Source organism: Bufo gargarizans, chromosome 4 (genome assembly GCF_014858855.1).
Source record: "Bufo gargarizans isolate SCDJY-AF-19 chromosome 4, ASM1485885v1, whole genome shotgun sequence".
Taxonomy (NCBI): domain Eukaryota; kingdom Metazoa; phylum Chordata; class Amphibia; order Anura; family Bufonidae; genus Bufo; species Bufo gargarizans.
In genome coordinates this window covers 277367779-277380475 of record NC_058083.1, presented here as the reverse complement: position 1 = coordinate 277380475, position 12697 = coordinate 277367779, and the positions used below count along the sequence as shown (strand labels likewise).

Here is a 12697-nt window from a genome sequence, read left to right as displayed (position 1 = left end):
GACACTTGGAGTTAAAATATACCGTCGGATTAGAGACAACTCCGATCCGATGGTACATTCTAAAACCGAGGCGTTCCCATGGTGATGGGGACACACTTCTGACAGGGCGCTGCCATCCGCAGCACCTGAGGGGTTAATTGCGGGGACGGCAGCTCCCTGTCAAAGGTCAGGTGCACAGGATCGCAAGGCACATTATGCCTGCAGTCCAGTCCAAATAAAATGGTGCAAGCAGCATTTTGACCGGACCTCAGGCATAATTGTGCCTTGCGATGCCGTGCATCCGATCGCCTGCGGCTGTGGCTACGGTGCCATTCACTTCAATGGATCGTCACGCCCCCTCCTGCACCACAACATAGTAAGCCGGCCGCGATGTAGTGCATTCTGGACAGAATCATCAGGTGTGAATGAGGACTAAACTTATTGTCATTTTCATACCACAAAGTGCAGTCAAATGGTGTGCCAAATAAGCACTCCACAGTAACAACATTAACCCCCTCAGGACCCTGCCGTTTTTAGCAAGTTTGAGATGTTTCACTTTATGTGGTGATAACTTTAAAACGCTTTTACTTATCCAGGCCATTCTGTGATTGTTTTCGCGTCACACATTGTACTTCATGACACTGGTAAACGTGAGTCAAAATATTTCATTTTTATTTATAAAAAAAAAAGCGGAACTTGTGGGTGTACCCGGAGCTACTCTGACAAAGTTTTTATATTTTTATGCTATACCTTGCCCGTTTGCTAGGCAGGTACAGGCGGAATCTAACCCTCCCTTGTAAAAGTAATAGGGACTCATCTACACTAACATTTTTATCAGGGTTGTACACCTCAGCAAACCTGGTGTGAAAAGCAGTCAATGAAAGGCCAAACCTTGAACAGACAGTCAAATGTCGGGTCATTTTGGGATCGGCACTGTGCATTGTCATTATAGTGTAGGAATTTCCAAATTGACTCCATTCGCTTCCGGGTCATGGTCTTACTGTAAATTGGAGTCTGGTGAAAAAAAAAAATGTCTGTTTAACGTTAGTTTTTTTTTTCTTTACAACGCCCATTTGCAGCAAGAGTCCCCAAAACGTCAACATCTCTGCTGCACTTACTGGGGTCCAACCAAGGGTCTAGCATATGGCGATGTAGAGTTCTGAGCAATGAATTGTTGGGCGTATAAATTGGTTTGGGCCACCATTACATTCACAAAATCTTCAGAGAAGAAGATTTAGAAAAAAAATCTAGCTCAGTGAAGCCCGCCCTATCGTAATTCTGGCCTCAAAATCCAGAATTTGGGGCTGATAATAGTCAGGGGGTTGAGTCCATAAGGATTCACTGTGGGGGGCTGCCTCCGCTGCTACCCTTGGGGCACCTTCTAGAGGGTCCCTCATCACCTGATGATGATGATGATTAGGGGGTTGAGGAATAGAGGAAAGTGGCATTCTCTTCTCCCTCACTGGCAGACTCAGTATCGGATGCAAGCATGGCGTATGCCCTTTCAGCCAAGTAATACTCGTTGGGATGGACTGGCCATTTTTATTTTATTGGGGTGTGATGTGTGAAAACTTTTAATTTATTGTGATGGATGTGTAAGTTGTGTTTTCACACGTGAAGGGGCTTGTAATAAATTTGAAATACAGAGAAAAGGAGTAGAAAAAAAATAATTTCTGGATGCACGCACAAGGATGTTGTGTGCATGCAAAAACCTACACTAACACTATTAGCCGATATAAACGATATGCGATAATATAGTCAATTTGGCGGACAATATAGATGTTTTATCGCCATATCGCAATAGATGACCACGGAGTGAATTAAAGAGGCTTGTCACTCACCGCTCTGTGGCCTCCCGACTCTGTACCGCGCTGTAGGGCCTTGCATTCACACATAGTCAGCTCGCTAGCTGACGCTGTGTGTGACGTCCGGTCCCTCCCAGTGCATGCTGGGAAGACGACTTGGCCCGTCTCACCTCCTGCGGACTTGTGGTGCATTTTCATAAATGTACAATGTATCTGATGATACTATATTCAATATGGATGATCATTGCCTTTAACAGCATGTGATCAGCATGAACCTAAAAAAATCCAAGAAGGGTTCATGGCAAGTTCAAATGTGTTAAAAGTGAATATATAGAGAACATTATACTTTTAATTGTTGTTTAGAGACATGGATCTATAGGGAATGTAAGGGTTTCTTCTAAACATGTCTATCTGAAGAACAATACGTGTTTCATGGGTGAGCCATGATCTAATAAGAAGGGATATCCATAAGACATATCTGGTGTGGAATACATATCTATTAATATATTCTCACACACACACACACACATATATTCCTGTGTACAATTATTTAGCGTTTGAACTTATTAATGATTCATATATAATATACAATATTGATATAGTTAATCAAATATTGTTAATGTATATTTTATACCTTGTGTATCTCAATAAGTGAATATATAATCTTAGGAGACGTAGAAGAGCATTTAAGTTGAATTTTCCTAATAGGATCCACTCAGAAGAGCTGATGTTAGGGGTGTGGCCTGACCGGGGATGTGAGCGGCTGCAGTGAGTGTCTGCTCCCGCTAATATTGCTCAAATAGCCTGCTCCCTGGGCTTTGTTGGCGGCACAAACTTATCCAAAGGTATCCTCTGCAAGAATACTCACCCTGGTCCGCATCTGAAAGAAATCCCATGGCCGGAGGCACTGGTAAAAAGCACAAGGAGGCGGCTGGTGGTGCCAAATGGGAGACACAATGTGGCGCCGGCACACTTCCAGTAAAGAGGCATAGCAGGGCGGGAGGTATTCCGGCTGCAGCACAGAGTGCGATGACCTCCAGGGCTCCACAACAAATGCCGGAGCTGAAGGGGCCGCATATGGAGGAGGAGGAGGAGAGGATCCCTGACCTGGAGACAGTTTCTGCAGGAGGAGATCATGCTGATATGGAGGTGGTGCAGCGGTGGTTGTGACGGCAGTGGTAGCAGAGGAGGGGGACCTGTCTACCCATAGTGCAGAGCCCACATTGAAAGACGTTTTCCAGGCCGTTACTAAGTGTGGAGTGACCCTGACTGCACTACAACAGCAAGTGGGGTCCCTAAAGCAAGAGCTGTCCTTTATACGTCATGACCTACAGAAAGGTAATTAAATAATAGGGGAGGTGGAGGGCCGTGTAAGTAAGGTGGAGGATAAGCTACCCCCTCTAACCTGGGCGACCCGCATCCACGAACAGCAAATCTCAGAACTAATGACCAAGTCTGATGTTTAAGGCCTCTTTCACACGGGCGTTGCGGGTGCGTAGCAGGAAAACACGCACGATTTTTCCGCACGAGTGCGAAACATTGTAATGCGTTTTGCATCCGCGTGAGAAAAATCGCGCGTGTTTGGTACCCAAACCCAAACTTCTTCACAGAAGTTCGGGCTTGGGATCGGTGTTCTGTAGATTGTATTATTTTCCCTTATAAACATGGTTATAAAGGGAAAATAATAGCATTCTGAATACAGAATGCATAGTAAAATAGCGCTGGAGGGGTTAAAAATAAAAATATATATTTTTTTTTAACCCACCTTAGTCCACTTGATCCCGAAGCCGGCATCTCCTTCTGTCTGTCTTCTGTGCAGGAAAAGGACCTGGGGTGACGTCACTCCAGTCATCATATGGTCCATCACATGATCTTTTACCATGGTGATGGATGGATCAAGTGATGACTGGAGTGACGTCACCACAGGTCCTGTTCCTCCACACAGCACAGAAGACAGACAGAAGAGATGCCGGGCTGCGCGAGCAATTGGATTAAGGCGAGTTAAATTATTATTATTGATTTTTTTAACCCCTCCAGTGCTATTGTACTAAGCATTCTGTATTCAGAATGCTATTATTTTCCCTTATAACCATGTTATAAGGGAAAATAATAATGATCGGGTCTCCTTCCCGATCGTCTCCTAGCAACTGTGCGTGAAAATCGCACCGCATCCGCACTTGCTTGCGATTTTCACGCAACCCCATTCATTTCTATGGGGCCTGCGTTACGTGAAAAACGCACAAAATAGAGCACGCTGCGATTTTCAAGCAACGCATAAGTGATCCGTGAAAATCACCGCTCATGTGAACAGCCCGATAGAAATGAATGGGTCGGGATTCAGTGCGGGTGCAATGCGTTTAACTCACGCATCGCATCCGCGCGGAATACTCGATCGTGTGAAAGGGGCCTTAGAGAACCGTCTTAGATGCAATAATGTGCGGCTTCTGTGGAAAAAGCCGAGGGGCAAGACCCTACATCATACTTTGAAAATTGACTTAAAGAAGTATTTGGCACTGAGGTGCTTTCACCGTTGTATGCGGTAGAACGGGAGCATCGAGTTCCCACCAGACCGCTGCCGCCAGGAGCGCCCCCGCGTCCTGTTTTGATTAAACTACTTCACTACCGGGACCGAGATGCCATATTACGGGCAGCCAGAAACCCTCCTGACATTGCTATCAATGGGCAAAACGTTGCGTTTTTTCAGGACTTTTCCTCAGAGGTCCAAAAGAAGCAGAGCCAGTTCCTAGATGTCAAACGGTGACTTTGTTCCTTACAAGTGTGCTACTCTATAATGTACCCGGCACGTCTGCGGGTGGCTGCTTTGGGATCTGTTCATTTCTTCAATGCACCGAAAGATGCGGCCACGTGGATCGACCAGCATGAACGTCAGGAGGAGAGATGATGGTCGTCCGTTTATTTCAAGTTTTCATCCTTAGTTTTTACTAGGTGACCTGTTGGAAGGTTATCCCTCTACTGTTCCACTACTGAACTGCCCACGGAGCACGTGTATCCTTTTATGGCAGGGGACAATCTCGCTCAGCAGAAGTAGAGAGGTTGTAACGTTACTGTTCTACCCGGTTTCATGGAGGACTTGTGCCTCAACCTGTTAGAAGACGCAATACAGGCATGATTTTTTGGTTCCAGTTTTTACAAATTTTTTGTTTTGGGGATTATTTACAGTATATCTGTGTTGATGCTCTGTATCTGTGATATCATGCCTGCTTGTCGGTGCACTATTGCCATAGTATTGTTTGTACCTACAATACCCACGTTACGTTATTAGCTGGGTCATGTTCCTAATATTTAAATATGGCTAATGTATTTAATATTATGAGCTGGAATGTGCACGGCCAGGGTGATCCGTCAAAGCGATTTGCCGTGATGGATTATCTACGCCCGCATTTTGCCACTATTATATGTTTGCAGAAAATCCATTTTCTGCAGGAAGGGGCACAGGCATTCCATAGGTCATGGAAGAGCCATACATTTCACTCAGCGTTCTCTGGCCATTCCCGTGGGGTTAGTATCCTGGTTCATAAGTCAATTCCTTTTCAGGTCCAGTGTCGACTCTGACGGCCGCTTTGTGTATACACTGCACCATCTACACGCAGGAGTACCTGCTGGTATCACTATATATACCTCCACCTTATAGTAGTGTGGCGTTAAGAGGTGCCCTGACATTTATTAATAGTAACCCTGACATTCCAGTTATTATGGTGGGGGACGTCAATAACACTATTCACCCCTACTGGGATAGATATGGGGGGGGGGGGGGGGGCGCAGGTGATTGCTGAGGGTCCCGTTTCATCATTTGGTAGATTGCTGGAGGAAGTGGCCCTGATAGATTCTGTCATCCCAAGGTGCGTCAGTTTTCTTGCTATACCAGATCACATGAGGCTTTATCACGCATTGATCTGGAGCTGGGATCAGAGTTGGTGTGTAGGCTAAATACCTGGCTGGGGCTCCGTCTGACCATTCTCCTCTGCTTTTGCGTCTGTCCAACGCACCCGTGGTTCCGGTCTCTCAACGGTTGTGGACATTTAACTCTTTAGGTACAGGTGATTGATTGTCCCCACCTTAGCTCCACTATACAGGAGTGTTTTACTCTAAATGTAGGCTCAGACGCAAGCGGGGTGGTATGGGACGCCATGAAGGCCTGTCTAAGGGGGAATGCTTATTCAAGGGATTAGTAGGGACAAGCTTAAAAGCAGAAAATTTGGAGAATTTTTGAGGGATTGGGTGGGGGTGACTGAGGCGCAATATGTGGAGAAGGGTGATCAGTTATCTCTATCCGTATGGAAGGAGGCACAGGATGCATATAACTCACACGTTGTGGAACTTGCACGCACAAAACAATCCTTTCAGCGACAGAAGTATTATGATGAGGGAGAGAAGGCGGGCCACCTACAGGCCATTGTGGCTAAGGCGCAGTCCGCGTCAGCATATGTTACAGCTTTACAGGGGGAGGATGGGAGGGAAATAGTGGATAGCCAGGCCATAGTGTTGGCGTTTAGTGCCTTTTATGCCGATTTGTATCAATCACGTCTAGATTATAATAGGGAAGATATATCAAAGTATTTGCATGGGGTATCCTTGCCTAAGTTGTCAGACACAGATAGTGCATATCTCAATGGCCCGCTACAATTACTGGAAATCAAGGAGGCGGTGGCTTCTATGGCAAATAAATCACCAGGTACTGATGGGCTGCCGGTAGAAATCTATAAGAAGTTTGGAGACATCTTACTGCCCCAGCTGCTGAAGGTTTACCAGGAGGCCTCAGAGACAGGGTCGCTTCCTGCATCAATGCAAGAGGCTATTATTGTGGTTCTCCCTAAACCAGGGAAAAATTCGCTTCTTCCGGATTCCTACCACACAATCTCATTGTTAGGCCTCATGCACACAACCGTTGTTTCATTCCGTGTCCGTTGTTCCGTTTTCCTGCGGACTCATTGACTTTCAATAGGTCCGTTGAAAACTCGGCTAATGCACCGATTATCATCCGCGTCCGTGATCTGTGGTTCCAGTCCGTCACAAAAATATAACCTGTCCTATATCTTTTCACGGAAAACGGTTCGCGGACCCATTCAAGTCAATGGGAACGTGAAAAAACGCGGAGGCACACATGGACATTGTCGTCCGGGTCCGTTTATTTCCTATAATTTGCATGGCAAACTTGACTTAGACTTTTTTTTACTTTGCTTCATGTCTGGTGATCCTCCAAAAATAAAGGAAGACACACGGAAACGGATCACGGAACCCCATTTTGCGGAACGGAACACAACAACGGTCGTGTGCATGAGGCCTTACCCACAGATATAAAGATATTGGCTAAGGTGCTAGCTTTGTGCCTTTCTAAGGTCACCTCCTCCATTGTACATATGGATCAGTCAGGATTTTTACCGGACAGATCTACAACGATTAACATCCGACGCCTCTACCTTAATATGCAGATTCCGGTAGATAACCCAGGGGATAGAGTCATCTGTTCCCTAGATGCCGCTAAGGCGTTCGATAGTATTGAGTGGGAGTATTTGTGGGAGGTACTGGAGAGGTTTGGTTTGGGGGATAACTTCATAGCATGGGTACGGTTGTTATATGGTGGGCCTACAGCTCGAGTACGGGTGAAAGGATGTCTATCAGAAGGATTTCGGCTTTATAGGGGAACTAGGCAGGGCTGCCCCCTATCTCCGTTGCTATTTGCCCTGGCTATCGAGCCATTAGCGGCTATTGTTCGGAGCCATGCTGGCATCATAGGGCTTAATCGAGGCGGGTCTCAGGAGAAAATAGCATTGTATGCGGACGATGCCTTACTGTTCTTGGCCGAGGCTAGAAAATCCCTACCAGTAGTTATGGATGTGATTGGCATTTTGGGCGGTACTCTGTCCCGGTTATCAATTGGAGTAAATCGTCCCTCCCTATAGATCGTGTAGATCACTCTGCGGATTATGCTCAGTCAGGATTACAGGTGTTGAGTGAATTTAAAGAGGACCTTTCACCGATTATTACACTGTGAACTAAGTATACAGACATGTAGAGCGGCGCCCGGGGAAGTGTCAAAACGTTATCCCTCCTAATTGATCTACGTTGGGAAAGGTTAAAGTTTAAGTTGTGTAATGAAGCCATTTGTGTGTGTTAATTCTTAAATGTCTGAAATCATTATGCGGTACAACAGTGCCATCTGAAGGTAGATGTATAATAGTATGTCATTTTCACCAGTATTTCAAGGGTTAAAATGACGTCATTGTTATCTGCATACAAATACACCCACCTTGTCTTATAGGAAATCCCTAATCTAATTCCGCCCGGCAGTGTGTTCAGTGACGTCACCGGCTCTGATGGGGGGGGGGCTTTAGCGCTGCCCTAGCCGTTTCACTGGCTAGAGCAGGGCTAAAGCCCACTCATCAGTGCCGGTGATGTCACCGGGCTCCCTGAGCAGCCGGAAGAGGAGGCTTCAGCGCTCCTGCAAGGGACCCCGTACGTCACCGAGTCTAAGAAAACTTCACTTCCGGCTAAGAATTTCCTAAAAGAGAACGGGGCTTCAGAAATATGTGGAAAAGGTAGGACATGGATGTATGTTATATGCATGTCTGTCTTGTACTAATGGAACAGTCCTCAAACCCAGACAACCCCTTTAAGAGTTACCTGCAGGCACTGGATGTAGAAGAAGTTGACCCACTGATGTGGTGAAAGGCTGCACCAGGCTAATTTTCCCAGGGTGGCAAGCCAAGCCAAGAAATAATACCTTTGCATTCCTGCCACAAGTGCCCCCTCAGAAAGGGCATTCAGCACCAGTGGCAACATAGTAACATGCCACCGATGCGTACTGAAGCCCGAGACTGTGGACAAACTTGTGTTCCTGGCGAAACACCTTGTCTGACGTGCAAGATGTTTATTCACAGCACGCAAGGAGCATAAATACTGATGTTGTTCAGTCATGTTTATTTGCACTACATACTGCAAACAAATTTGATGTATATTTACAAAGAACCTGTCATCAGTTTTAGGCTGACCTAGAGGGCAGCATAAAAGAGTGACAGAAATTCTGATTTCTGCGGTGTGTCAATGATTAGCTAAAAGTAAGTGGTTGCTGAGAACCAGCATCATAATCATTGCAGCCCAGACCTTGAAAAGAGTCAAATCTACTTGAGAAGAGTCCTGGTTATTCCTAATCTCCTGCATTCTCACCCATCTGCTGATGGTTGGCAGTTCTCTCCTAGACAGAAAGGGAGACAACTAGGTAGAAGAGCAGGAGATCATGAATAACCAGGACTCTTCTCAGGTGGCCGGGACTCTTTTCCAGGCCCAGTCTGGAATGATTGTGACGTTTGTTCTCGGCAACCACTTACTTTTAAACTTATAAATGACAGACCGCTGAAATCAACTCCCTACTTTATTCTGACGTTAGTATGGGCAGCATGAAGTTGATGACAGGTTCCCTTTAATGGAAAAGAAACCTGTTGAACTTGAAGGGTTTTTAGTTCAAATATGTGCAGCTATTTTTGTGCAATATAACTAACTAAGGCTACTTTCACACTTGCGTTGAGAGCAGATCCGTCTGGGGTCTGCACAGACGGATCCGCTCCTATAATGCAGACGATAGGATCCGTTCAGAACGGATCAGTCTGCATTATAGTTTAGAAAAAATTCTATGTGTGAAAAGTTGCTCAGACGGATCTGTTTGAAAATTTAGCCATATTGTGTCAACTTCAAACTGATCTGTCCCCGTTGACTTACATTGTAAGTCTGGACGGATCCGTTTGCCTCCACACGGCAGGCGGAAATCCGAACGCTGCTGTCCGCCTGCTGAGCGGAGGACAAATGGTGCCAGACTGATGCATTCTGAGCGGATCCGCATCCACTCAGAATGCATTAGGGCAGTACGGATGCGTTCGGGGCCGCTTGCGAGAGCCTTCAAACGGAACTCACAAGCGGAGCCCCGAACGCTAGTGTGAAAGTAGCCTTATCAGGACAGCAGGAAGAAATGGAATGTTTATTTTTTACATTTTGCACTTTATTTTAAACAATTTTGTGTTTTACTAACACTTCATCTTTACATTGTAAAAGATGAAGATCTGTTACACAATACACATCAATTTCTTGAAAAGTGTTGTAATTTGTATACATACAGACGAAAATTATATATCGTGATATATCGTTATAACGCACATGCTTTAACCGCCTAACGCATGGTCGCGTTCCAGAGGCGGCTAAATCAGGCACCTTCACGTGCCGGCACGTCATCTTGCGAGACTACGCTCACAGCCGGCCCGCGCATGCGCTTCGCGGCCCGGCAAAAGTTAGAGGACACGTTCGTCATCAGCCTGCCAGCCAATGATCCTTGCTGGTAGGCTGATGATTTTCAAAAAAACGAATCAGAAGCCATATAACACCTTATATCTATAAAGGTGTTAAATGGCTGCTGTGCTCCTCTGCTGGTTCCATCAGAGGAGCACAGTTCACAGTGAGTACACACCAACAGTACACTTAGCCCCAGATCACCCCCCATCACCCCAATTAACCCCTTGATAGCCCCTGTCAATCACCTAGTGAAAGGGAAAAAAGTGATCAGTGTAAACTGTCACTTTTTTTTTCACTAGTATTGACGGTTAGGTTTAGGATAGTTTAGGCCCCTTTGTTAGGCAGTTGGCGTCGGTTAGGGCCCAGCCCACCGCAGTCACTGATTCGCTGATTAGCGTATCGCTAATCAGCATTTGTACTTTTATAGTATCTGTAAGTGATCAAAACTGATCACAGTCAGATCTATAATAGTATTAGTGTCACCTTAGCTCGCCCTCCACCCAAAACGCAGTGTTTGCCCGATCAGGCCTGATCGGTTGCCCACATGTGCGTTCACCCACGCCCGCCGCAGTGACAAAATTTTTTATTTTTTTTGATCACTGCACAATCACTTCACAAGTGCTGCGGCGATAAAAAAAAAAAAAAAAAAAAAAAAACAGTTTTTATATTTTTATCAATCAGAGCAGCTTCTGGTACTTCGCTAGCCTCCCATTTGTAAGACAGGCTTGCTTTTTTTTCTTGGGTAGTCTCAGGGAATACCCCCTAAATTTAGTTGACCAAATGGCAAATAAGGGGTATTCTTCTGAAGAGGCCTACAGGCTTCTGACCCAGTCGGATGAGGAATGGGAACCCTCATCTGACAAATCCAGCGGGTCAGAATATGAACCTGTAGAAAGCAGTAGCAGTCTGACCCAAAGTTCGGACGAGGAGGTTGAGGTCCCTGATACCACCAGGCGTACCCGGCCCCGTGTTGCTAGACCACAGGTTATATATAAGCTTCTTATATTAAAAAAAGAGCCCAGGTGCTGAACAGTGAAGTACGGACCGATCAGCACTTGGCGTTCACAGCTTGCAAACAGAAAAAGTGGTGCAGAGCAGGAAAAAACTAAAACAAAAGAAAACAAAAAAAACGGGTTAGTGACAAAAAAAAAGTAGCAAAATCAGATGGTGGGGGGGGGGGGGGGCGAGAGATAGGGACAGGGATTAGGGATCTGGAACTTCTGCTGCAAAAAACAAAACAAAAACAAACACTGCAGCAGATGTTCTTTCTTCTTCTTTACAGGAGCAGTAGTAGTCGCTGTGGTGGTGAAACACAATTCCCAGCAAGCCAACAAGCAGCACAGAACCTCTCCGCATGCAGTCACTAGCTAGAATGGCTGCATGCAGGGAGGTTCAGCCCTTTCCTATGCTGTTACAGCGCTGCCATTGGCTAGAGTGGTTTTCCAGCCAATCGCAGCGCTGGCAGGGGACGCCGAACACTGGAGTCCCCTGCCTGACCTCAGAGGAGACAGGTGCTGACCAGTTCAGCACCGTCACTTTCCCCTGACCTCCCCGGTACCCACTGCAGCTCCATCCTGCTTCCGGCGCTGCGATGTGCCAATCTTCACTGACAGGCCAAACGCAGCGCTTGGAGCTGCAGGTGGGCGGAAATACGCAATACTGCTCTTACCAGGCACGGATGCCTGCCAGTAAAATCAGCCATCGTGCTCCGATTCGCCCGCGATCCTTGACCCGTAGATGTACTGCGCTGGTCCTTAAGTCACGTCCAGCAGTGTTGATTATAGAGGGTATTTTTGACAGCAAGAACAGTGCAGTCTACAGTGGTAGACATCAGAACAGACAGATCTATTTTAAAGTCAATAACTAATATAGCTGCATCGTACCATGTGACTGTTCTGTGGGCGATATCTATCCACCAGTAGAGCTCTATTATGACATCATATTGATGCTCTAATGTTAAGAGTAGTGATGAGCGAAGCAAGCTTCGGAAGCTACACCTGAAGTCGCTTTGTTCAAAACTTCGGATTAATACGGTATGGAGATCCGTCTCCGTACAGTATTAAAAAGTATGCGCTCTGATGATCCGAAGTAAGTTATTCGCTAGGTCGCGCGTGACTTCATTGAATAACTTCAGTATTTGATTTTTAAAGTGGAAAACCACTTTCAAACTTGAAACCGAACTCTGCTTCGGTTCCGAGGTACCAGGTTGCTTCGCTCATCACTAGTTAAGAGGTCTGTGATGTGATCTCTTATGATCTAGGTTAGAATGCAACTATCTATTCTGCATGGACCACTTACCAAAAAAATCCTGGAAATGCATTCTGTTCTCATTGCCGTATTCTTCTTTTAATGCCATCTCTCCATCCATCTATAGAAGGAAAAGATTAGAATTAGTTCACCAAAATAACAATGACACGGCCAACAAAACTATATGGTTCCTGTCAGGTAAAGAGAGCACAAAAAAGTAGAGCACTGTGGGCTCCTCCTTCATCGGCCTTGACACAGAACATAACATACAATGGTTGGGGTGGGATACATTGCTGACACAATTTGGGGAGGTAAAGTCTAGAGTTGTTGCCATACCAAATTTTTTATTCGATTTCGATACCATAAAA

The 12697-nt window shown here is 45.8% G+C and overlaps 1 protein-coding gene across 3 annotated transcripts in view; it reads right to left on the bottom strand.

Moving 5' to 3' along the window:
• Positions 1 to 12697, bottom strand: part of CASP8AP2 (caspase 8 associated protein 2) — an 80379-nt gene that overhangs the window by 49800 nt on the left and 17882 nt on the right. For all 3 annotated transcript variants that reach the window (XR_006388639.1, XM_044289489.1, XM_044289490.1), the window contains exon 2: positions 12381 to 12450. Coding sequence is in view for 2 of the 3 variants with exons in the window: in XM_044289489.1 (XP_044145424.1) it covers positions 12381 to 12450 (70 nt within the window). In the remaining variant the exon portion in view is untranslated. The remainder of the gene's footprint in view (positions 1 to 12380; positions 12451 to 12697) is intronic.